Source organism: Globicephala melas, chromosome 16 (assembly GCF_963455315.2).
Source record: "Globicephala melas chromosome 16, mGloMel1.2, whole genome shotgun sequence".
Taxonomy (NCBI): Eukaryota; Metazoa; Chordata; class Mammalia; order Artiodactyla; family Delphinidae; genus Globicephala; species Globicephala melas.
In genome coordinates this window covers 31,954,288-31,981,735 of record NC_083329.1, presented here as the reverse complement: position 1 = coordinate 31,981,735, position 27,448 = coordinate 31,954,288, and the positions used below count along the sequence as shown (strand labels likewise).

Sequence of the window (27,448 nt, the reverse complement as noted above, 5' to 3'; positions counted from 1 at the left end):
TCAGGAAGGTAATCAATTGTACTGGTTGGCTGAACTTCAGCTACAGTGCTGGGAAAGAAAGAAACTTACCCTAAGTTACAGCAAAATCTTCTCCATGACATTTGTCTACGTGCTTCCGCCCTCTGGAGCCCCAAGTACTGAGAAGTGATGGGTATGGAGCTCCTTACGCGTGCTGAAATCAGTAACAAGTAGCATTTACCGAGCACCACCAGAGGCCAGGCCCCAGGCTGGATGATAGTTTTTGCACATCGCATTGAAATTTCTCAGTAACCTGGTGGTGAGGTAGTTCATATTATCTGCGTTATAGATGAAGAGACTGAGTTTCAGAAGTTACGTGGTTTGCCCAAGGTCCCACAGCTAGCATGAGGCAGAGCTGGAATTCAGGCTCAGGCCCCTCTATCTATAAAGCCTGCACCTTTAAGAAAGTATCAAGCAGTATCACATATATAATGAAATCCAGGCCCCAAATCACCAGAAAATGACCAGAGTCCCTAAACTCAGTGGAAGGGGGTCAGAGGGCAGGTGAAAGCTTTCTGCTGATCAGAGACACATTTCCTCCACCCACTTGGTACACAGTAGGCACTCAGTAAATGACTGTTAAGCTGAACTGACCCAGAGGCCCTGCCACTCAACCGTGTGTGCTGGGAGAACAGGAGGCAGATGGCGGGCACCTCTTGCCTGGCTTCCCCGTTGAATTTGGCAGTGGCAACGCTGTCTGTGTTCCTGTCTGACGGGGATGGGGCCCTGGGAAATCCTACAAGACAGACGGCCACACACACACCAGGCTGCTTTGAAGGGCATGCGACAAAGAAACTGAGAGTGCGCCCCAGGGTATCCGTGATGACCTCAGATGCAAAGTATGAAGTGAGCCAATTCTGTAACCTCAGCGAATTTCACAGACTAAACAGTGGCGGGTGAGCGCTTGTGACTTCTGCTGACAGAGCGGCAACATGACCTGGTAGCTGCTGGGTTTGCACGAGAATCTTCCTTCACTGATATGCACAAGTGGCCTCTCCAGGAACAGACCAGTAAGCAGAGACCCACGCACAGGGCATTTCCTCTGCCAGGGGTTGCCGGTATTCCCACTGTTGCTGGATTCATCCTCAGAGAGTTTGGGATAGAGCAGGAGCTGGGACCCCTCTGCTGAGAAAATCTGGACGGAGACGTGTGATAAAGACTCAGAGGCTGCTGTAGCCAAGAAAGTCTGCCACAGGAGGCAGGAAAGGCTCGCAGTGTCCAGACAGTAGAGATTGAATTGTTTCAGACTGGAGGGAGGGAACAGGCGGGGAGCAGGAGAGAAGAAAGAAGACATTAATTAAAGAGTAACGGCCGAGGCCGTACTAAAAATACCTCCCTGGCACGTATTTCTGCCAGTGCATAGCAGCCTTTCGATTAAGGATGTGTCATTTCCTGGGTTATTAGATCCAGATCATGGAACATTCCACTCTGGGACAGTAAAAGAGGGTCACGTTCTCAGCCTCCCCCAGCACAAAAGCAGCAAAGAATGGGGATCACGGCTCTCGGTGTTTCCACCACTCAACTCCCCACTGAGCTGCTTGGGAGAAAGCTTCCCTTCGGGGTATGTCCGTGGAAAGCTTAGGGGGGCCCAGCATGGCGCTCTTTCTCAGGTACCCCATAGGCCCCCACAGTCACTGTGAAGGGCATCCTCATCATCTCAAGCCAGTAGGGCCTGGCAGGACTCAGAATTGAAGGACGAAGAAGCATTAGTAGCCCCTTTACTACTACTATTGGTTACTACAATAAATGCTGGTGACCTTTAACATCTTGTAAAGCCAAAGTCACACGGCAGAAAGTCTCCCCTGCTAGGCCCTGCGAAGCTTAAAAGGAAATTGCGAGGCCCTCTCAGTGCTGGGCACAGGGACCTGCGTGCAGCAGTGCCCAAAACACCTGCCTCTCTTTTTTGGAGAGAAGGACTATGTGCACAGTATGATCAAGGGGCTCTCGAGAGATCAAGGGGCTCCCCACAATAGCTCTTTCCAAACATTTAAGTAGTTTGGAACCTCTTGTGCCTTAACCTGTCCTAACCTACATCTGCAGCAGTGGGTTTGCCGTTTAATCACCATAACAGCTGGGCAGAGTCTTGTTAAAGGTGAATTGAGAAGAAATTGAACAGCAAAATTGGCTTCAGAGCTAGTATAAGAACTGAGGATTCCAACCCTGAATGAAACAAAAAGATAAACCTACAGACTGGGAGAACATATTTGCAAGCAATACGACTGACAAGGGGTTACTTTCCAAAATATGCAAACAGCTCAAAAAATGGGCAGAAGGGCTTCCCTGTTGGCGCAGTGGTTGAGCGTCCGCCTGCCGATGCAGGGGACACGGGTTCGTGCCCAGGTCCGGGAAGATCCCACATGCCGCGGAGCGGCTGGGCCCGTGAGCCATGGCCGCTGGGCCTGCGCGTCCGGAGCCTGTGCTCCGCAGCGGGAGAGGCCACAACAGTGAGAGGCCCGCGTACCACAAAAAAAAAAAAGAGTGGCCCCCGCTTGCCGCAACTAGAGAGGGCCCTCGCGCAGAAAGGAGGACCCAGCACAGTCAAAAATAAATAAATAAAAATACTGAATACATAACTACTTTAAAAAAAATAATAATAAAAAATAAAGTGCACCTTTAAAAAAAAAAAATGGGCAGAAGACCTAAATAGACATTTCTCCAAAGACAACATACATATGGCCAACAGGCACATGAATGGATGTTTAACATCATTAATTAGAGAAATACAAATCAAAACTACAATGAAGCATCACCTCACACTAGGCAGAATGGCCATCATCAAAAAGTCTACAAAGAGGGACTTCCCTGGTGCCAATGCAGGGGACACGGGTTCAAGCCCTGGTCCAGGAAGATCCCACATGCCACAGAGCAACTAAGCCCATGCGCCACAACTACTGAAGCCTGTGCTCTAGAGCCCGAGCTCTGCAACAAGAGAAGCCACCACAATGAGAAGCCTGTGCACCACAACGAAGAGTAGACCCCACTCGCCGCAACTAGAGAAAGCCCGCATGCAGCAACAAAGACCCAACAACAAACAGACCCAATGCAGCCAAAAATAAGTAAAGTAAAAAAAAAAAAGTCTACAAAGAACAAATGCTGCAGAGGGTGTGAAGAGAACCCACCTACACTGTTGGTGGGAATGTAAATTAGTGTAGCCACTATGGAGAACAGTGGAGGTTCCTTAAAAAACTAAAAATAGAGCTACCATATGGTCCAGCAATCCCACTCCTGGGCATATATCTAGAAAAGATGAAAACTCTAATTTGAAAAGATACATGTACCCCAGTGTTCACTGCAGCACTATTTACAATAGGCAAGACATGGAAACAACCCAAGTGCCCATCAACAGGCATTTGGTTTAAGAAGATGTGATACACACGCATGCACGCACGCACGCACACACACCCCTGAATATTACTTAACCATAAAAAAGAATGAAATAGTGCCATTTGCAGCAACATGGATGGACCTAGGTAATATCATACTAAGTGAAGTAAGTCAGACATATTATATGATATCACATGTGGAATCTGAAAAATAATACAAATGAATCTACAAAACAGAAAGTCACAGATATAGAAAACAAATTTATGGTTACAAAAGGGGAAGGGGGGAGGGATAAATTAAGAGTACAGAACAGATACACACCACCATATATAAAATAAATAAACAACAAAGATTTACTGTATAGCACAGGGAACTATATTCAGTATCTCGTAATAACCTATAATGGAAAAGCATCTGAAAAAAAATATATATATATACATATAAAAAACCGAATCACTTTATACATATAAATACCTGAAACTAACAGAAGATTGTAAATCAACTATACTTCAATTAAAAAAAAAAAAAGAACTGAGGGTTCCAAGAGGAAAAGACCCTCCGAGATCAGACAAGTTTGGAGCACATGGTATATTCCAACAAGTCTGACTGTCAGCAACATCTAAAAATCAGGGGATTTCAGATGAAAAGCTCTCTGCCTTCTGGTTTGATGAAATGAATCATCAGAAATGGGAATCCCAGGCCTGCGTGTGGTGTCTGGCTGGAGCCAAGGAGTGGTTCCCCCTCTGGATGGGGCATGCACTGTCCAGCCGCCACGAGTCGCTCTGCTCCCCCTTGTCTGTACTCAGAGCTCTGTCCTTGAGTCCTTATCTTCCCTGCCACCTTTGGGCATGTGAGGTGGTAACTCGTGCCCTAGTCCCTCCCGTTTTCCACCACAGACAACTGATCCCATCTCTTACTCTCTGTCGTCAAACCCAGTTCTCTACCATGGGCTGTGAGATTCCCAGTGTTTCTGGATTCATCTTCAAAGTGTTTGGGAGGGAGTCGACTCTGGGCCCCCTCTGCTGGGAAGATGCAGAGGATCCTTTGGATAAAGACTTAGAGGCAGCTGTGGCCAAAGGCGACAGGCCTCCCCAGCCCTAAGCAAGATGCTTCCTTAGACCTCTCCACCATGGCCACCTGCAACCCTTCCTCTCCCCTGGGCAAGCCCACCTCTGCCTCTGCCCCAGATCTGAACCTGTTCTAACAGACACACATTTATATCCTCATGGACTTCTTTCTATTATCTCTACTGGGCCACTTGAGGGAAAAAGGCAAACACTGCTTCACCGAAAACTGCATTCAGGTGCTCTTCCCTCGCTCAGACCAAATGGTGATCGTAAGCAGAAAGCCCAAACTATAAAAACTGAAGAGTTTCTTGGGAAGCAGCAGAGCTGTCAAGGAAGGAAGATGGTCACTTAGAAGAAGACGATGACCACGGAAACCAGGATGATAATAACATAGGTCTCGGTGAATACTCAGTTGGTGTGTCAGACCCGGTACTGGCATTTTACAGGTTACTTCTTATTTTACAACAGCCCCACAAGGCAGGTGGTATTACCCCCTTTTTAGAGATGAGGAGAATGAACACAGAAAGAACTGTGCTAGAGTAGGCATTCTTCTCCCAGGGCTAGTGGCTGAACCTTCTCCCCGCTGCCTGCACGAGCCTGTCCTGGCGTGAAAAGCCTCTTCCAGGACTGGCCCAGAGCGGACTGCACGGGCCTACTTACGCTCTGCCATTCATCTCCTGCCCGCTGGCTGCCGTCTTTGACTCCAAGGCGTTGTTGAAGTTGGAGATGTTTTCAGGGGAGTAGAGGCCAGCTGGGTTGTTGTACTGGTTTGTGATGACCCTGGGGGCAGGGCTGGAGGCAGGTGAGGCGGTAAAGGGCATGGCACTCCGGTTGTGGGCGCTTCCTATGTGTAGGACCTCCTGCGGGCAGAGATCAGAGGAGAAATCGGGGGGGTGTCCAATATGCACCCCTTGATGGACGGTACAGGCTGAGTGCCAGGGAGAGAGAGGTGTTCCAATGAGCTATGATGGCCCTGGCTCAATGCCAAACTAGCTGAGGGGCTCTGACAAACCCACCTGACACGGGGCAAGACCCAGGACGTTGCACGAGCCAGGCACGTGTGCAGTTTCATCCGTCAGCTCTGCCTCCTGGTTCTTCCCTGAGGCCCAGCAGAGCCTGATCTCCTGCTGGGTACCCCTGGGCAGGACACCCCCTGATGCCCTGGGCTGTCAGGATCCAAGTCAGAGCTGAAACACCCTTTTCAGGGCACATTTCCAGAGGGATTAAGTACCAGGAAGAGAGGAACTGGCATCACTTTGGTGCGGAGCAGGAGATGATAAAAGGTGGAGATGAATTCCCCAGGAAGGAGCGGTTTAGAGAAGCAAGATCAGAGGGTTGTGTCACCAGTGAAGCAGCTGCCGACTAGGCAGAGAAGCCTCAGGGCGCTGGCAGAAGGGGCTAACGGGGAATGACTGATCTGGTGTTTTGTGTGGGAGAAGGCCAAGGCTGATCAGATGGAAGGCTGGGGGATACCTGCTACAGAGCGGTGCCCAGGGGGAGCTGCAGGAAAGGACTTTGAGTTCCTCCTGTGCTCATTCCCCTCTTTCTGTAATGTGAGGAAGCACCTCCACCTCCACACTGGACTGCCAGGGCTTGGTGGATAATCACTTCGGCTGCAACACCTAGCAGCTACTTTAAGAACACCCCCGAAACCTTTTTAAACTAACATTCGCCTTTTGAAAAAGATCACGGCTTTTCTGATGACTCAGCAAGATGCTTTCCGCATGGGTGTTCTGGTTCAAACTCTGCTCGCAGGTGAGAGCGTACTCTGTGCAGCCTGCTAAACTCGATGTGCGTCCTATTTTCTGGGTCTCCCAGAAATCCTCCTGAATCCTGTACTCCTTGTTAACACCCAGGCCCAGAATGACTGCCCTTCCTTTTTTTTTTCTCTCTCTTTCTTCACTAAACCTTCAAGTCTTTTACACTTTCTTAGAAAACGATGATGAAAACCACCAGCTTAATTCCCTGTGTACTGACTTAAAAGACAACATGAAAGTGTGTTTATGATGATTCAGATAGTCTCCCTCTTCAACAAGTCGGAATCAGTGCGGTTTTACTGTATACGTTACGTTGAGCTGACTTTATCCACGTTGGAAAAAAGCTCAGTACACACAGCTTGTTCACCAGAGGGGAAGTATAATTAGTTAAGAAAATAACTTCAGCAGTAATCAAAGAATGGTTAAGTACGTTCCTCGGCACAGCTACCCCAAGGAATAAGAAGGGGTCATTAATGGCAGCAGACTTCCCGAAGGGTGGCCTGGGACTCTGGCCCCCGTCAGTGGCTACCCTGCAGCTCTGTGGGGCAGGTGGACAGCGGCAGCCAGGACTGCAATTCTTTCCTCCTCTCTCCTTCCCCACAGCAATTCCTTAGGAGCATCTTAGGATGCTGAGCACCAGGGAAGAGCCCTCATGTTTCTGTCTTGGCTCAGTTTTTTCCCTGTTGCTTCCTGCTCGGCTTTGGGCAAATTATACTTCTTTCTTAGCCATTGCACAGTGCCCAGCACACAGCAGACAGTCACAGTGTCATTCCCTTCTCCTTCCATAGAAACACATTTTCAGTTAGAATGGAAGTCAGTAGAAAATGCAGGTTGGAAATTCTGATTTTTTACTTTATAGAGAATCTCCTAAGAATGTATCTGTTTTGTATATAAAAGGAGTATCTCTAACCCCATGTGAATACTGGTCTTTCCAGAAGTCAGGCGGTTAATTCAGGGCCTGCCTTTTGGAAGGGATGATGTCATTGTTTGGGCTTTGTATTTATGTCTCCAAGGAAACTCAATAATGAGGAAATATAAACTAGGTGTGTAACTACACTGACCTCAGATAAGCTGGGGTGTGGGCTAGCCTTACATGAATGAACAAATCCTTTAGTTATAGATGAACTCTGCTCTTACTCATTCCTCTGTTTTAGAATGACTGGAAGTGGAAGATTTTGGAAAAATGAGAGGTGGGAAGTTTTTCATATGAACAAAGAATTACTGGAATCAAAAGAAATGTATAGTCAAGTTAGATGTTAAAGTGTTGGAGATTTTTTTTTTAACCTGAAGAAAACTACCTTCAAAAGATTAATATAGGTACTCAGATTATATGTTTAAGATGAAAATTCAAGTATAATACATATAAAAAGTATAACTAAAATGTAAGCATTGCCTTACTGAAGTGGAAACTAGGATTTTAGATAGACCACATTAAAACAAAATCATTCCTTACATATTATAAAACATATAAGGACTTAACACATTAAAACAACATTTATAGTAAATCTAATGAAGTGGCTGAGAACTCCCTAGGAAATTGGAATTGACTGTGGCATGTTTTAAATTAGTTTGCACAACTGCCAGTTTATAGACTGAATGCCATTTCATGAACTTTCCTTAGAGGGGCTGTACAGAATAATATGGTCATGTCAGTTTTGACATGCCAGATGCAAAATGATCCTTAAAGTGACTCTTAGGACTAAATATTATTTTTATTAATGGGAAAAATTTTCTATGACTGCATTTCTGACAGTTTAATGGAAGACATTTGAGAAAATAACCATTCACATACAACCACTCAATTTACCCACACTAATGTACCCAGTGAGTTCAATTTCATACAAGTTTCTGTTTTAGGTATAAAAGGTAACGAGCTATATGTTATCTTTTGATTATACCTCAATACACCATAAAAATGAAACAGTGTCCCAAATTTAGAAAAAGAAAATTAAAGTTCAAATCTTCAATTGGGGCTAAATGTATAACAACCACAAACCAGTCTAAAAGGAGTTTCAAAAGCCATTATTGACCTACCTACTAACAACTCATTAATTTATCCGAGAGACACACTTTGTGAAAAGTAGCACATCAGAAAAAAAACAAAACAAACAAACAAAAAGTAGCATATCAGGAGTGAGGAGTTTTACAAAGATGTTCTAAACATTCTTCTCTACGTTTCTCCCCTTGTTTCTAAAGACTACCCATTCATTGTAGATAAGTTAGGAGATGTAGTTAAAGAAGAAATATAATCGCTTATAATCTATTATGTACAAATATGGGATCTCAGGACAGTCTCCCATCCAGGAAGTTCTATTTGGCCAACAAATTGTGCATTGACTCCCTATCACATTTTCCAATATGAACTACCACTTTATTTTAGTAATTTTAAGATCTCACTGTAAGAAAACTAGAGATTCCCATCCTAAGGCTCTTGGAAACCAGGCAGTAGGACCCGGGACCCGGGGTGGGGCGGGGTATGTCTGGGTTTACTACTAAATTTCCTTGTAGTTCCTCTAGGCTCTAGGCCTTCTTTTTGTCCCTGGCATGATTCATTTGCATCTGCAATCCATAATGAGCTGAGTCAGCACCCCTATTTTGCCATGGTTCTGCCACCCTGTTCTGCACAGGAAAGCTTCCACACGCTTCCCGTATCCCCTTCCTACCCGCTGTGTCCAGCCAAGGCCCTGGCGTCACTGCCCTGGGGTTTTCCAGCCCCTTCCTCCCACAGTTCCCTTACGGGAAGAACCAAACAAGAGCCAGGTCCCAGCAGTGTCAGCGGAGGGCCCTCCCCCTGCGTCCTATCCCCTGCCTCCAGGGCAGGAAAAACGGGAGTGTGCCTAGCGGTGTCAAAAGCAGAAAGGCCTCTGGGTGCTGACAGCAAGGGCCATGGTGGGCAAGTACTTACTTGGGGTTCAGAGGCTAAATTCATCTTGTATGGGTGACGTTTCCCTTCCTCTGTCACCAGAGGAGACCAGATTTTCTGTTCAGATCTGCAACAGATTGACAAAGCTGCTGTTTCATGCATGCTAAATAAATAAAATATACTAAAAACGGAGTGGGAAAGTGTCCCCTCTTGCCCGACTGCTAGCCTCTGAACTAGCACTCTGCCCGCGCCTTCCCCTCCATTTTGCTATCAGTGTGATTTTCGGAAGCACCAACCTCATGACATCATGTCTGATGGCTGTGTGCGCTCAGCCCTGAGGGATTTCCCAAGCTGCTGTCATTCTTCCAGCCTCATCCTCCCCCACTGCGCTCTGTACCGCTGACCCAGCCACACCGGCCTCCTCCATGCTCCTGGGCATGCCTGATGCCGCCCCACCTCTGCTCAGGACGGAACAAGCTCCTCTATCTCATCCAGTGTTCCCGATCCAGACCAGATAACCAACTTGTTCGTGAAGTGTATCTGGACCAAACAAAAGTGATGCCTCCTTTTCTGAGCTTGGAAAGGATTTCCTTGTACCATTCACACAGCAACTCTCTAGGTCGTGTCTCAGTTTTCATTAGCGTAGCATTTTTTCACTCTTACGGGTAAAGAATATTTGTACTTATCTCTTTATTTTCAGAGTGCCCAGCACAAGGCCAGATATATACAAGATGGAGCTATTCAATGTGTTGGTAAATGGATCAAAAAAATCAATTAATCTGTAATGAATGAATGTCTTGAAGGAGAAGATGTGGACTGAGATAGAAATGGAGACAAGAATGAGGGATGAATGTGCTTTTGAGGGGATAGTAATAGTGCACCTCCCATGGGGGTAGGGCTCTGAAGTGTACAAGATGGTTTTCATTTCATTATACTGATTTCACTACCTCAAAATTTTGGTTAGTTGTGTTAGGTCAAATGAAAATGCAAATATCTTAGAGAAAGATGCCCATACTATGAAGAGCACTGTGAAAATTAGAGAGGAAAATGAGCAACCTGAAATTTCAGTTCCACAGACCTCTGCCTGCCTACACCATACAAGGCACTGAGCTGGGTGGGTAGGGGATCCTGAAATAGGTGAAGTAGTCCCTGTCCACAAGCAGCTTCCAGTCAACCAGAAATGAGCGAGTGTTTCCACGGGCCTCACCTGGTTACTGTGAGAGTCATGTTGTCTGTGCAGCCCTTGATTTTGTTCTGAGCTTCCAAGTGTGTCATATTGCTGGTATTTTCCCCATCGATGGCTGTGATTACATCTCCAACACATAAATTAGCTGTAGCAGCCTTGCTTCCGGGAGTGACCTGGAAAAAAGGAGAGGAGAGCTGGCTTAGTTTACCGTCTGTCTCCAAGGAGACCACTGAGTAAATTACCACTGGATTAAGTATTCACTAATGTGGATCAAAGCATTTAAGAAGGAAAGAAGGCTAAAATCATAAGTTTCAATAATAATGATCCTTTATAGTTATGTAATACATCATGGTTTACAATGAGTTCTTTTCTATATACCATCTCATTGGATCCTTACAATAACCTTGTGAAAAAGGAAGGCAAGTATCCGGCCCTATATTGGTCCCCATTTTAGATACCAAGAAACAGAGGTTTAGAAAGATCTGTGACTTACCTGGGATCACCCAACGGATACATTACTGTATTACTAGTCATCCAACTATCAACAGTGTAATAGAGAGCCAGGACTCAAGCCCTAAAGCAGACCCAATGTTCTTCCCACTGTCCTTGCTGCTTCCCTAAAATAAGTCACCAATTTAAAAAAAACACACACTTAGAGAACATTATGTACAGAAACATCCTATTTCTATAAAAATCTTAACAATTAATATGCTATTTACACACAAAAATATTGAGATACTGCATACCAAACTTCACAGTATTACATTGCTGTAATGTTTTTGGTTTATACAATGAGCTTGAATTACTTTTGTAATTGAAAAAAGCAACAAAGAATATTTTAAAATACAATAGTATAGGTTTATACTGGTTCATTTCCTCCCAGCCAGGAAACTGACTATTAGGGTTTAGCCCCTTTGGGTGGCTGATTTACAGGCCAGTGCTTCTAAAACCAGTGGTTCCAAATTTATGGGCAACCAATGCTTGGGGGAAGCCAGCCAATGACTGCAGTGGGTCATCAAATTCATCTGCCTAGTGAGCGTTACACGTGACCTGAATAAATATCAAGCTTCACGTGGAGATGTCCAACTATCTTTCAAGTGAACAGACGCTATCGTGATGACCAAAGTATGAACTCATTTTGAAGTAGTCCTAACCTCAGAGATGATTTTTCCTATTAGGTATTTTCTAAACCAAGGTATACTAAAAATAGGACCATCATCCCAAGGTCAGTCCATGACTTTGACATTAAGAGACCTTCCTTGATGAGAAGTCCAAGCCCTCCAGGAGCAGAGTACGCCCAGACTCCCAGCACCCACAGGGCTCTGGCCTCACCTTGGAGAAGGCCCTTGACCCCTGGGAGCCCAGTGAAGAAGATCTTATGAACATTTGAGGGTCTCCGTAAGGCTGAACCACAGGTAAGAGGCCTTTCAAGACATCAAATCAGGACACAAGGCTTATGTCCTGAGCCTCCGTGTCTGATGCAGTTTTCAGCAGCCAGTTTCCAATCGGCCCTCGCCAAATGGAAAACACCGACCCTTCTGAGGTGGGCCAGTGTGGTGGCTGCTGTCGTGGCCATCCCCCCATCAGTGCCCTATCCCCACAAAACAAGGGGTGGATGACTTGATCCTTGAGGTTCCTTCCGGTTCAGACATGCTATGACTTTATCAGGCAAAACTCTCCTGGAATGTAGCAGGATGTGGAAACCAGTGCAGAGATCCTGACCTCCTAACCTTCCTTTCTGGCTTTCCCATCATCTGTTTACCAGAGATCTGGCCTTTAGAAAACAAAAGTCCCCAATCCAAGGTTCGGATCTTCTTCTAATGCAGCCACGGGGAAAAGATATTTTATACAGGCGAGCGTAGGCCACACTCCTTTCATTTGACTTCGGGGAGTTAGTTCTGAGTCACCCAGTACGTGCCATAAAGACAACTTCCTCTCATTTTCTGCCCGTCTTCCCGAGAAGACTCACCTGGTGTGACTTCATGTATATTTTGCTTTTTCTAAAGAACAACACAGACCCCTTGTTTTACAAATGGCCCTAAGCATCACTTTATTTGGGATGAGCCGTGGTTCTGGGTTGGCAAACTCTGTCTCCAGGGAGAACAGCCTGATTGAACTCATTTATCACGACCAACTCTCATGGTCTTAAAAAGAAGGCCCCTTGGATAAAATCCGGAATCACTAATGAGGTTCCTCAGGACTGTGCCATTCCCCTACTAAGCTCTAGCTACAGGGGCCTTCCTGCCTTCTTTCCTGCTTCAGGGCCTTAGCACCTGCTGTAGCCACTACCTGATTAACTTCTTGGCTTAAATGACCCTTCTCACAGAAGACTTTCCTGAATCCTCCAATCTAAGTTACATCCCTTGGGCTTCCCGGGTGGCGTAGTGGTTGAGAGTCCGCCTGCCGATGCAGGGGATATGGGTTTGCACCCCGGTCCGGGAAGATCCCATATGCCGCGGAGCGACTGGGCCCGTGAGCCATGGCCGCTGAGCCTGCGCGTCCGGAGCCTGTGCTCCGCAACGGGAGAGGCCACAACGGTGAGAGGCCCGCGTACCGCAAAAAAATAAAATAAAAATAAGTTAGATCCCTTGTCAACCTTCCCCCTGCCCCCCCCACCCCGTCAACATTTTCATACACTCTCTTCTTCATGGCACTTGTCAGTTAGGTTTGTAAATCTATTCTGTGGGTTTGTTTACATAATGCTTGAGAGCCTACTAAACAGTAAGGTGTGGGAGAGCAGGATTTGTCTGCCTTATGCACTGTGGTATCCCCAGTGCCTAGCAGTGACTGGCACATAGTAGGTGCTCAATAAATATTTGTCCAATGAGTGACTGAATCCAAAATATCTAGCGGTTGTTAAATATGTAATCATGCTGCTTCGTTCCATCCTTTAAAAAAATGACTATTTCAAAAGGAATCAAATAATCACTTTCCCCAGCATTGCTATCCTGGACTGGGACCACTCACAAAACTAAAATGAGGAGATGGGGGCGGTGGGGGGCAAAAAGCCTGAGAAAATGAAAATAGAAATTTCCTTTTACTTTCATATGCTCAGCTGCTAAGAACTCTGGAATTTCCAGCATTTGGTTCCAACTGTCTTGGAGGTGAGGCATTTCTGCTAAGTACATCCCGACAGATCCTGGACAAGTCAGAACCAGTCTTAAGAGCCCTGAGTCTGAGTAATCAAGGCCTGGCCATCCTATCTTTTGGTCTGATTTATTTTTTAAGCCAAATTAATGGGGAACCAAAGGAAATCTCAGAAAGTTATAAGACAACATTATTAGGTGGGGCTCAGATGGAATCACACATAAATAAAGTCCGCATTCTTTTATGAGCTGTCTATTTCTGGGGGGAAAATGGATTTAAACAAATTATGGGATTTGCGTTTTACAAAGCTCTTTCACAAACATTCTCCTAGTTGAGATAATAATGATGATGACCTCACCACCAACATATAATTTTTCAGATGAGGAAATTGAAACTCAGAAAAGCTGTGACTGACTCAAGTTCACACAGCTAAAGGTTGGAGCCTGAACTTGAAACCAGATTCCCTCATTCCAAATTCCATTCCCCTTCTGCTTTACCACAATGCCACAAGCAGAGGCTCCAAACCCCACTGTCAGAGCCAAAGAGAAATCCAGAATTGAGCAGACTCATCTGTTGTGGCCTTCAACACAGGGAACTGGAGTGTCGCAAACTCCTGCCAAGGCCTGGGTGCCACTCGCCATCCATCAGACAACCATCTCCATTGGTCTACGCTGAGCTGGGGCCCAGTAACTCCTCCCCTTATAAAATACTCAAGTCAGAACTGAAAAGCCCTCAGGACAGAAGGCCTGTGTCTCCAACTCTGGTTAGTTCCCATCATGAATGGAGGACTCCAAACCTTACTGCACACTAACTATTCATCACAATCATAGCAGTATTTATCAGTTAATGAGTGCTAATTATGTGTCAAACACAGTTTGTTTGGCAAGGGTAGAATTTCCCAGTCCTCCTGAGATACTATCAGGTAGCCAACATTATTTGCATCATCATGGAGAAGGAAGTGGAGGAACGGGTTGACAGCTGGTGAATGGCGGGCTCTGGGGCCCCGAGGTCCGTCCACCTAACCTAGCACGCCCCACTGTCTGTTCTGATTTCCTCCTGACCGTCAAATTCCATCAGAACCGGCTCAGAATGGAATCAGCTTCAGTTTCTAGAACAGAAGTCCTATACTCTCCTCCAAAGGGACAGGCCCATTAATTTGTTCAATGGACATTCTCAAAAACCCTCTTCCAGCTTTCTTCCCCAGGGACCTTACAACGTGATCACACAACTCTTGATGCCTGAGAATAAATGGGGTTAGGCACAATTTCCACTAATGAACAATCTGCCGTCTTCTGCAGAATTCACTCATGCCTCTCTCACCCTTTGCCGCCGCAGGTAGACACTTTGCTCAGAGTCCAATCTGTACATCCATCCTATACTGCATCATTAAAGCCTGTGCACTGCCGTCAGACTTCTAAACACAAAAGAAGGTTCATAGAATGTCATTTCTAAATGGTGCAGAACAGGACTATGATGTGGCTCTCCCACTTTCTTCAATTTACATCTAAATAACTAAATATTGCTTTTATACAAAACTGGATGCATACCCTCTGGCCACAGCAAATGAAAAGATGACTTTCTTCCCCCGTATTATGGCATATACCTATTTTATCCCTCCTCTGTTACCTCTTTCTTTCATTCATTCACTCATCAGACAGACATTCCTTAAGTCCATTCTCAAAGACAGTATAGCTTATTAAGATGTCGCTACTGAAGTTAGATGACCAGGGTTCAAGTCCCGTTTCTGGTGCTTGTGAGGTAAGTACCCTTGGGTGGGATGTTTCACCTCTGTGTGCCTCACTCTTCTCACCTATGAAACAGGAGTGATAACAGTCCGGGCATCGAAAGGCTGTTGTGAGGATTACCTGAAATGATTCAGGCAGAGCACACTGTCAAGTTCACAATCTCCTGGGGCAGACAGGTATGTACAACAGCTGATGCTAGAAACAAGTAAAGAGGCAATGGGAGCCTAAAGGTGAAATCAGGGAAGGCTCCATGGAGGAGGCATTGCTTAAAACTGTGCAAAGGCACTACAGGAGGCAGAAAAGAGCATGGCAATTTACTGGAATAGCACGTGGACTGGCACAGATAAAACACAGGAAGTGAAGGGAGAGGAAGGGGAGGAGTCTGGAGATGTAAAAATAGACCAGGCTGTAAGAGTTCTGTCGTTTTCTTTTTAACAAGACTGTACTTTATCTGGAAAACAATGGGGAACAACAAAGGAGTTTAAACATAGCCTCTGACTCAACTGCCCAGTTACTGCCAAGAAACAACCAATGAGCCCTAGCTCTGTTGAGATTAAGGTGACTGTATTTGTCAGATATTCCCTAATGGCAGTTGAGAGAAGCAGACCCATTCGAGAGGTCGACAATTCAGCCTCTAGGACAGCCATTCTGAGGCTGGCTTCCCCTAGAGGACTTGTCCAAAGGCACTTCTACTTAAAATTACGTGTTTGATTGACAGCCAGATTGGGTTCCTTTAACTCCCTAAGCTCAAGATTGAAAGCTGGAGGAGGCCCATGAAATGAATCCAGTCTACAATCTTAGCTTTTCAAAATTTAAATTACTCTGCCCCCTTTAGCTGAGGCAGACACTCTCCACTTTGTCAGTTCTCACCATGCTCTACTGCCCCCAACACAGAAACCTGGGACCAGCTGCCATTTAGCATCTTTCTTGCAGCTGTTAATTTTTCCACTACCTCACCCTCGAGTCAAAACTCTTTTATGTTGTCTCCGAACCCCTTCATGCAAATGTGCTTGTGACCACTGACTTAGTTAAAAAATTATATGCAGAAATGTTTTATGACTAGGACTACAAGACACCCTGGTTTGCCCGGGATGGTAACAGATTTTCCCAGCTTAATTATCAAAAGCACCCCATTTCATTTTCAACAGTGTGTTTCAGTCTGGATGATAAATTGTATTGCCACTCTTTTGACAGAGATGGGGGTTTTAACCAAATACTTGTCAAACAGTTTAAACAGTTCTGAAGCAGCCTCACCCCACACCCGCAAGGGAAACTGTCCCTGTTCGAAGGTTCTCTGACTTTATTCTGCAGACAGGAATACAGGTCAATTTCCTGAATGTTCACAGAATGTTGTTAACCTTGACCCTTGGAATTGGCATCTAAACTTCAGACCAGAAATTGACCTAGCTCGCCAATAACTTAGGGGGAAATGACATTGGCAAGGATGAGGCAATGGTTCCCAAACAAGTTGGTCGTCAGATCCTCTCAGGTTTTAAAAATATAAATAGATCTCTACTTCCCACTTCAGATCTACTGAGGGGAGTCTACACCATCGGTCCCCAACCTTTTTGGCACCAGGAACCGGTTTCGTGGAAGACAATTTTTCCAGAGATAGGGTGGGCGGGGTTGGTTCGGGCAGTAATGCGAGCGATGGGGAGCGGCAGATGAGGCTCACATCCTGCTGTGCGGCCCGGTTCCTAACAGACTGAAGACAGATACTGGTCTGAGGACCGGGGGTTGGGGACCCCTGGTCTACACAGTGTGACCCAGGAATCTTTATTTTTTAAAGCTTCCCGGAAGATTCTGATGCTCACTAGGTTTGGGAACATCAAGGGAGATGCTGACCAGCCTTTTTCCCCCAAAGGTCTCCCTGAACAATGTTAACCAGGTAAACAAAAAATACTTAGAATCTTAAGATCTCAGCGCCTCCAGAGACAACTTCAAGGCTTACATTCTATTAAAATGCATAAAAGGCCCTTAAAAGAAACATCCAGGGACTTCCCTGAAGGTCCAGTGGTTAAGACTCTGCGCTTCCACTGCAGCGGGTAGGGGTTCCATCCCCGGTAGGAACTAAGATCCCACATGCCGTCCGTGGGGCGAGGCCAAAAAAAAAAAAAAAAAAAGAAAAGAAAAGAAACATCCATTAGAATAGTATTTTCCTATCTCTTACCAAAACAAAGAAAAAAAAAATCCCCTACACCACTGGTCAACATCCTTGAATGCAGATGGAGTACTGCGGAAGTTATTTCATTCCAGATGCCTAAATAACTTAACATGGTTCCTATTTTGCCTCCACCAGAAAACTCACAGCTAAATGTAGTATGCAATTACAGAAACCACCTCATTGAAAGGTCCTGGCACATCTCTTTCTTCTTCTATGTTCCAAATTTTTAATTTATTGATTGATTGGCTGCGTTGCGTCTTCCGTGGCTGTGCGCGGGCTTTCTCTAGTTGCTGAGGGCTTCCAATTGTGGTAGCTTCTCCCATTGCGGAGCACAGGCTCCAGCAGTTGTGGTACACGGGCTCAGTAGTTGTGGCTCACGGGCTCTAGAGCGCAGGCTCAGTAGTTGTGGCGCACGGGCTTAGTTGCTCCGCGGCATGTGGGATCCTCCTGGACCAGGGCTCGAACCCGTGTCCCCTGCATTAGCAGGCGGATTCTGAACCACTGCGCCACCAGGGAAGACCCCAATTTTTTGTTACATCTTATGGTGTGTGTTCTTTTGTTTGAAATTTTGTAGCCATGTATTTTGGTGCTATAAATCACCTTACAAGTTGGGTGTATTAATATTAAATAATGATAACTTAATAATTTTTAACATTATACAAACAAGACTGGAATAAAGAAATTTGGAATTCACGTTCAATCTCAGTGCCATGCACCTTTAGGGACAACCTCCTTCAAACTAATGGCTGTGTCCAAGTATTTAGGTATAAATTTTTTAAAAAATTTTATTTATTTATTTTTGGCTGCATTGGGTCTTCGTTGCTGCGTGCGGGCTTTCTCTAGTCGCGGCGGTTGGGGCTACTCTTCATTGCGGTGCACAGGCTTCTCATTGCGGTGGCTTCTCTTGTTGCGGAGCACAGGATCTAGGTGCATGGGCTTCAGTAGTTGTGGCACGCGAGCTCAGTATTTGTGGCTTAGTGGGCTCTAGAGCACAGGTTCAGTAGATGTGGTGCACCAGCTTCGTTGCTCCGCGGCATGTGGGATCTTCCCAGATCAGGGCTCGAACCCATGTCCCCTGCATTGGCAGGCGGGTTCTTAACCACTGCGCCACCAGGGAAGTCCCTATTTAGGTACAAATTTAAACGACTCTGAGCTGGATGACAAAGCAGAGCCCCGCCCCTGCAGTATGCCACTTAGATGCGGAATTTGAACTCTCCTTGGTCAGACTTCTGACTCAGTTTGTTTGTGGGCCCAGGCTATGGCACAGACTTTGAAGCCACATTATAGAAACAGAAGCTGTATGAGCTTATGCAGTTGGCTTGAAAACCCTAAGAATGTTTCAAAATGTTCTTGGTTACTCCATAACCATTTGCTTAAGAAAATGAGGCAATGAAGTAGTTCAGGTCCAAGTAGCTGAGCTATGCCGTAATCCAGCTTCACTTCACACTCGCTGCAAAAGGAAGCTATTAACGCTAAGGGGTGGCCGATCGAACAGACTTATTGCTCTTAGTCTGAAAGACCATCATTTCTTAGGTAGGAATATAATTAAAAAGCAGATAGCAAAGTAGAATACTTTGACTAATTGATCAAGAAGTCATCAGTCTCTCAAAGGTCCCTATACAAGTCCCAGTGAATCCCGTGTGCTTTTAAACAGCCCCAATAACAACCACCCATAACCCAAATCCTAACCATTCACTAAACACATAACCTTGGGCAGTTACACTCTCCATTGCTTCAGTTTCCTCATTTATCAAATAAAATTTATAATAGGGTCAACCTCATTTGTTGCTGGATTAAATGAGATTTCATTTGTAGAGTTTAGAACAATGTCTGGCCCATAATAAGCACTCAATACACAGTAGCTACCACTAATATATTTTTTTAATAGTACCACTGTATCCTGACACCTTCTATGTGTTAGCCATAGTGCTAAGCTCTGTCTAGACATCATCTTAATCCTCACTACAACCTTTGAAGACAAGGACTATTATTCCCGCTTTACAAATGAGAGCACTGAGGTTTCAGAGGCTAACCCTGCCTGAGGACATACAGCTAATATAGGGACAAGACAAGGTTTGAACCTAGATCAGGCTGATACCGAGACTTCATTTTCCCATGATATCAAGATGGCTTTAATTCTTGATTTGCTGCATTAAAAATAAGGCAGAAAGTACAAAGCAGTGACATCCAAATAGTTCACCATGACATGGTAATTTGATTTTTAAAAATGCTACACGAACGGAAAAATGTCTGAAAAGTTTTGCAGCAAACCGTTAAACAGTGTTTACCTCTGAGAAGTAAGATTGGGGAAGGGTGTTGGAAGGCTTTTACCTTGCGCTGTCCACATTTTTATATTATTTGATCTTTTATATAAGCACAAGGGTTGTTATGTAAGTTTTTTATTGAGGCATAACACACATAAAGGACACGAATTGTAAATAACCAGCTGGATGGATTCTCACGAAGAAAGCGCACCCGTGGAATCAGCACCAAATAAAGAAACACAACATTACCTGAACTTCCAAAGGCCCCTCGTGCCTCCTTCCCATCACTAACCTCCTGGCAAAGGTCACTGTGATCCCAACCTTTAACACTATAGATTAATTTTGCCTGATTAATCATATAATTGCAATGATGTGGTATTTATGCTTTATGTCTGGCTTCTTTCTCTCAACATGTCTGCCTGTCTGATCCAGGTCATTGTGCATGGTTGTAATCCCTTCATTCTCATGGCTGCAGTGTTTCATAGCATTATTCATACGTTTATAAATACACTTATATATACCACCATTTATTTCTCCATCCCACTGTTGTTAGACATCTGAACTGTTCCGAGTTCGGGGCTATCGTGAACAGTGCTGCTTTGAAGATTCTTGACATGCCTTTGGTGCCATGTGGACACATTTCTATTGACCAGTTAACTAGGAGAATTGTTGGGTCATAGGGTCTGATCACGTTCAGCTGTGGAAGTATAAGTATTTTTTTATATAATTTTTTTAAAGAAATGGATGTAAATCATTGCTGCATCACCTGAATTTTATTTATCTGTATGCATTTGACAACTTTATCCTATATAGGTCATACCTATGTCCTATCTTCTTATCTGATAGACATGAGTAGTCATATCTATTAAAATTAGGCCGAGTCCTTGATCAAGAACCTGGCCTCCTACAAGACCAGAGTGTTCTTCGGAAAGGTGTTTTTCATGTTTATGGCATTTGCTGAGAAGGCAGTGTACTACACATATAAAAATACACCACGGACCTCAGTCACAGATGAGCTTTCCACGTCACCCACGTCGGCGCTAGTAACAGTATCAACAATCACACAGGGCGCTTAGTGCCATACGGAAGTTACCTTCCTCGTCTGAGGTTTTCATGGGTACATTTTGTTCTGGACTTGGCTTGGCCGCCACTTTGCAGGCCCATCCTTGGCTGGGCAAGGTGGATCTGTCCTCTCCCTGGTCATCTTCATTTGCCATAAAAACTGCCCCCAAATCCCCTCCTGGCCACCTACAGAGGCTTTTCTCTGGCAAAGCATCCAATTCCTCGGCTCTTCTGTTCTTCCCTGCCCGCACGGCCATGGAATCCTGTAGCTGGTGTGTCAGTTCTCCCAGGTGGGGCCGTGGCTTCTAGCTTTTCAGGAGAAACAGGAAGGTGAGGTGCTGCTCTCTAGGATGCTCTGAGCTCCAGGGGCACTCAGGCTGAGGCCAACCCAGCCAACCATCCATGGGCATGAGGGCCTCTGGGGTGAGGAGCCCAGGAGAGTCCTACCCCTCATGTTGATGACTGCCCCGCCATTAACACTTCTCAGACCTGGGTGCTGGGTAATATTATTATCAATGAAATATTGACAGTTACAGCTTATCAGGGGGCAGAATACTGTGGTTGAAGCTGGCCTGGGAGTCAATCTGTCTGGCTTCAAATCCCAGCTCTTCAATTTACCGTATGTATTGTGTGTCCTGTGTCCCTGTGTCGTGGGTTGTGGGGAGTACAGAAAAAGATAATGCAAGTGCACACCTAGCACAGAGTAGCCATTCAAAATATATTAGCTACTGTTAAAACATTATTATGACAGAGAGGTTAAGGCTATGGGCTTTGAAGCCAGACCCCTCAGCCAAATTCCAGTTCTATCCACTCACTACTGTATGACAAGGGCAAAGTACCTAATGTTTCCATGGCTCAGTTTTTTCATCTATAAAATGGGTATCTTAATTGTATCTACCTCACAAGATACTTGTGACGATTACTGAAAGACTATGTTAAGCTCTTAGAACACTGCCTGGCATATAAAAAGTCATATACAGTTTAACTATGGTCATTGCTACAAGCCAATCAAATAAATAGTCTCACACAAATCTTCCAAGTGTAAGTGGACGCTCTTGTGATTAACATAAGAGTCATTTGGGCATAGATATTCACAGATGAATAACACAACCCAAATTCATCTGAAAACATTTCTGAATTCATATTACGCTTTCTCGTCAACTGGTGGTTGAAGGTACAATTAATGTCATATGAGAGGTTGGGACACTTTTTAACAATTAAAAAAAAAGGGGCCCTCATATTCAAAGGGTACAAAACCACTGGTTTACTTATTTATTATTTTATTTATCTTTACAGAGAATTGAGCCCCAGAGAAGGCACGTGACATACCTGGGGTCACCCAGTGTGGTGTTCAGGACTGGAGTTCAGCCTGAGTTCCTGCCCTGGACACTCTACCAGGCACCATACAGAAGTTCTGGAAGCTTCTCCAGGCTCTCCTCTGAGACATACTGGAAGTCAAATCATCCTTTAAAAATTAATTTTCTGACATAGCCTTTTGCTCATTTTTAAATGAGCCTTTACCTTTTCCTTTACAAAGAAGTTAAGAAGTAGTTCATTCATTGAAAAAATTTGTAAATTCAAACAAATTACCTAACCTATGGGCACTGAGCTTCTCCCCTGTAAAAGGCAAAGAATACTCCTTTTCCTCTCCTCCAGGGAGCAATGGCAAGGTACGGCCTAGGGAATGAGCACAGCTTGGAAGCCACTCCTAACTAGTCCCAGCACAAGAGCAATTCTGGTGCTTTCCCCAGTCCTGATCAGAGTAGGAGAGTGATCTCAGTGGTTAAATGATAACGTCCTCTCAATTATCTGCCCTGTTGCAATACCTTAACACCATTCTCCGCTCTCTCCTCCTCAAAGACAAGCCAGCAAGGTTGGCATCCAGGATTTTAGGTAAGGGGCAGGGTCTCTGGTCAAAGGGACATAACATGGCTTGGTGAATTTCATGCCAGTAGGCTCAAGCATTCACTTCCAAGCCATTCCCTGTAATTCATCCTCTTCCTCCTCTCCTTAGATCAGCTGGAGCAGCTAATATTTCCCGGGTGATCAATTTCACAGAATGAGGGAGTACAGAGCAAGGGCCATTAATGCATAATGAGCCTTTATGGACAATTCTCACTTTTCACAATCTGACAGATAAGCCCTGCTCTTTCGACCTTAAGGACATGACGCAAGCCTACTTGAGTCTGGAAATGACACTCTTTAAAGTCAGAAAAGACCCTGTGACTACAGAGTATCCATTATTAAACACTCCTTAGGACACTTGAGCGAAAACCAGAGGCTCTTAGCAAAGGCTTCCCCAGGACTCAAGAGGCAAATGAGCAACTCCTCCCACCAAGAGCATCCCCTTATCTCTGGCCCCGCCCCTTCCTGCCTTTTGTCAGTTGCTGGGAGAGGAAAAACAGTCAACATAAACTCCGCAGCAATTTTGGCCTGGGTGTGGATTCTCTGAAGACTTCCATGGAAAGCAACTAGAGGAAATAAGAAATTGACATGGGGGAAAAAAAAAACATACCACAACTCAAGGAGATAGACAACTGTAGACCTGGAGCAGGAACTGACAGAGAAAAAAAATCTCAGAGGACAATTGCAAATGTGTCAGGAGTCCAAGGAGGACTTCAGGGAGTCCAAGGTAGAGGCTTAAATGAGAAACTGGTAAAAGGAAGAAAGATAGTTTACGTCCATTCACAGTTGGAGAGCTGGATTGAAATTTTTTAAGTGTATCACAATAACAAAGATGAAAATATTGAGGAACAAAAGCAGCTATTCACACACACACAAATGTGTTCTGTTTGTTTCTGTTCAGAAACTGGCTAAAAACAAGGAGGTAGGTTAGTGAGCTGCTGAGGTCCTGGTAATGTTCTATTTCTTGACCTGGGTGGTAACTCTACAGGTCTTTACTTTATAAGCATTTGCTGTGCATTTTTAGTTTATGACTTTTTAATTTCACAATAAAAAAGTTAAAAAAGAAAAAGAAATAATTTCAAGTATACAAGATTACAGAGTTATATTCAGGAGCTTTAGTAGTTTGACAAAAGAATGAAGCCAATACCAGAATAATTCATGCAAGAGAAAGCAAACATAGCTATTTAAATAAAAGGCACTCCTTTCCCAGCCTAATTTTATGGTTTGCTTTGGTGTGGAGACTCAAAGTCTGCATATACGAAACCACAGCAAACTGTATCTGCCCCGAATGATGAATCTAGCACACCTACCAACCAGAACGTCTGTATAACTTTGCGGATGCTCACACCTCCTCACTACTGTTCACTGTTTACAGAGCAATCTCACATACCTTAACTCACAGCCAATGGCTGGAGTTATCCCCGTTGCAGAGATAAAAAAGGCAGCCACAGACAGTAGAAGACTCACCCCAGGTACAGCTCAAGTAAGAAGCAAAAATCAGACCTATACGAGATCTCAGACAGCTACCTCAGGGACCCTTTATGACAATGACTTTCCCATTCCCAGGAAGTTAGGAGGCCCACGTTTTTTCCATGTGGGAATAATGAGATGAATAAACAGGTAAATTACTGTCAGCAAGAGAATGTCACCTCCTCTGAGTCACTTTCACTTTTCAATTAAAGCACAACCCAGGGCGTTATAAAGATTAGCTTCCCTCACTAAACCATGAACACCTTGAGAGTGGAGCCATGTCGTCTTCATTTCTGGGACTCCAGGGCTTTGCTGTATAGTTTCTAGAATATGCTATATGCTCATGAGACATGTGCTAATAAAAAAATAAACAGATGAGGGTACAAACTAAAGAATTCACAGTATTGTGTTTTCCACCCCATACCATCATTCCTGCACAGGGCCACTTGCATTAAGTCTTTTAACACCAGCTAAAATGGCAGGCAGTAATTGCCCTTTTAATAGATGGCCAATATATTCTCAATTCTTTTTTTTTTTTTAATCACCCCCACTCTGTCCCTCCAGCTCCAGCTCCAGCTCCGACTCCTTGGAGGAAGCCATATTCTCCAGTTCTTAAGAAAGGGTTTCATGTCATACATAAATTCAGAAGCTGAGCCGGCTGACAGGTTAATTATAGACACAAAGAGTGGGGACAAATGGACTATGAGGTAAGCGAGTCTAAATGTGCCTTCCCTGGATAAGCATTTATTAATAAACCTGCAAAGATTTACTGGGCACAGCCAGGTGCAGCTCGGTGCCAGCCTTGGGGGCAGGGGTCCAGATTTGGGGAAGGCACAGTTTCTGCACTTGAGGAATCTGGCTGGTGGCTGGGAAGACAGCATGTACCTGCAAGAATAATCGAAGTTGTCCCCTGGGGACAGCAGGTGGAAGACAGGGCCTAAGAACTGAAGCACCTGCCCCTTTTGGGAGTGGGATGGTCAGAGAAGACATCACTCCACTAGGGCCCACCTGCAAGGGAATGTGGGTAGGACTGTGGCTGGAGAGAATCCAAAGAGGAAGCCCCAATTCTTTTCCTCCTGCGCCTCCCACCATATTCTTTCGGGGGCTGGAGGCAAGCACCTAAGTCAAAAAGACCCATAGAGATATTCCCCTTCCCTCTCCACCCTCCCCCTCTAAGAAAAAGGAGGAATGTTCCGATGGCTGGGGAGGCAGGTCTAGGGTCATCTTCAGCAAACAGATGAGCCCAAGAATGGAATGATAGGCCTATAAAAGCTGGGTACCAGAGAGTGTTTGCGCTCCCTTTTTTCATTCAAAAAAAATTTCTTGCCCGCCTTTTGGTGGCACATTGAATGTGGCAACTCTCAGTGGGACATCAACCTTGCCTTTAGCAAGATGACCAAAGCCTGGGCCTCCAAACAGTGAGTCTGGGTCTCCCTCGGGCTTCTGCTTTATTTGGGGATCATAGACCTGGTCGTCTCCGATTGAACCTGGGCCCTTCCAAACAGATGAGGACCCTCTGAGAATTTTTCAAGCACCAACTTCCCCCAGACAAACACATACGGTGGGAACCCCACCGCAGCCCTATTTATGGGGGAAAAGGGCTGATCAGTTGGTAATCCCGAAATGCCAGGCAGAAATACGGCACGGCCATCTCCCGCGAAGTAGTGGAATGTCCAAGAGGGTTTATACGGGTTGGTCTGTTTCCAAAATCCCGCCATTTCTCCAAAAGACATTAGAGAGGTAAAACCTGGCCGTGGATCAAGTCCAAAGAGTGAGAAACTAATTGTTTCGATTGTTGCGTTTAACCTCATTCGCCCTCCCCGCCCCCGCCCCAGTAAACTTCCCATCCTCTCCACCTCACTTTCCAGGTGGTTCCTGCTACTTCCAAACTGCTTTCCGCCGCTCTGCGGCTTGTTTAGAACGGGGAAGCGCTACCTCCCAGCGTGCGGGATCTGCGGGGACCCTGAGCCTTTCACCCGCGGACAAAGCGCGTCCACGCGCCGGCCACGCTTCCGGAGCGAAGGCACGAAAACTGCGCCTTTCTGTCCCGCGGACGCGGTAAGTGGTGCTCCGCAGCCGGCTGGCTCGCCTGGGAGCCCGGCAAGCGTCCGGCAAGCGCGGCGGGGGCTGCGGGCCCGAGGTGCGCGGAAAGCGCTCGGCGCACCTGGCGCACCTGGCTGCGCCCGGCCGCCCCGGCTCCGTCCCGGGCTCCGGAAGCCGCCGTCTCCGACAGCGCCCGCGGCGCCCCGGCCGCCCCAGCTCCCCTCTGGGTCACGCCGCTCCCCAGCCCGGGATGGCCCCGCTCCCCACGCGTCCCAGGCTGCTCTTACCCGGGAAATGGCGAGAGGCTGCTCGAAGTCCTTGCCCCCCACGAGGCGGAAGCCCCACGGTCCCGGGCCCTGGAGCGCTATTTGCTGCGTGGTCATGGCGCGGCGACGGCGGTAGGCGACTCCCGGGGACAGACGGGGTAGGACGCAGAGCAGCGCGCTGGGCTCCCCGGCAGCTGTCGGAGAAAGAGAGCGCGGCGCGGGCCCGGGGAGCCTGGGGCGGGCGGGAGCTGGGCGGGAGGAGGGCGGGGGCGGCTCCGCCCAGGCCGCGTCGCGGCCGCCTGCCACGCCTGTCCTCCCGCCCGCGGCCCGCAGCTGCCCCCCGCCCCGGCGCCCGCACAGGGCCTGGCCAAGAGTCGGGCAGAAAGAGCCTGGGGTCAGCTCGGGGGGCTCGGGATTTCAGCAGCCCCGCCCCGGCCCCCAGCGCCACCTCCCTCCCGCGCCAGCCGCCGCCCGGCTGCACTCCCAGCCCCGCCGCGGGCGCTAGGTGAGAGGCGAGTAGGTTCCGGCGACCTCGAAGGAGACAAAGCTTGGCGCTTTTGAAAGAGTTTGGAAGTGCTGTACAAAGTCATCCCTTTGAGGTCAGCTCCTTTTCACATTTTTTTTATTGTAAACGACAACGATGTTTCAAAGGTGCTTTCGAGTGATATCGTTTGAAAATATGAAGCAGTCAGGGCATTTATAGCCCCATTTTACAGATGAATTAACTGGGTCGGCCAGAGGTTAGAAGACCTGCCAGAAGCCACACAGCTTGTCCGTGGGGTAACTGGACCGTCGCCCAGGCTCCCCGTGTTAAAACCGCACACTGGAACTTTTGTAGTGCGAATGAGACCAACGTACGAAGTTGTAAGTGAACTTAAAAACCTTCCTAGAAACATTTCCCCCTGGCTGGATTCACTATAGGTTCTGCCCTTCCCAACAATTCACACCTCAAGTTTGAGGCGGGCCAAGTGTGTGGAAAGGGAACTGGGTTGAGTACGAAGACCTGGGTTGCTGACTTGCCACTAGCCTCCTAACTGGGCTCTGCCCCCTCCCCCTGGAGTACGTTCTCCTCGCCAGATCAGACCACATCTCCTTGTCCACTGGGTCCCCCACTTCTCTCTGAGTAAAGCTGTAATGCCTAAAATGCTTGTAGGGCCACCCACAGAATGGCCCCAACTCCCTCTCTGATCTCATCTCCTTGTGCTGCTCCCAGCCCACACTGGCCTG

General features: G+C 46.3%; 1 protein-coding gene across 1 annotated transcript in view; it reads right to left on the bottom strand.

Annotated features, from left to right (window-relative positions):
• The window catches only part of PDLIM1 (PDZ and LIM domain 1), a 45,845-nt gene extending 19,376 nt beyond the window's left edge, over positions 1-26,469 (bottom strand). The window contains exons 1-4 of the mRNA XM_030865146.3: positions 26,243-26,469; positions 10,237-10,388; positions 9,072-9,156; positions 5,070-5,269 (exon numbers count right to left, since the gene is read on the bottom strand). Coding sequence (XP_030721006.1) covers positions 5,070-5,269; positions 9,072-9,156; positions 10,237-10,388; positions 26,243-26,338 — 533 coding nt within the window. The 5' untranslated portion in view covers positions 26,339-26,469. The remainder of the gene's footprint in view (positions 1-5,069; positions 5,270-9,071; positions 9,157-10,236; positions 10,389-26,242) is intronic.
• Positions 26,470-27,448: the final 979 nt, after the last annotated feature.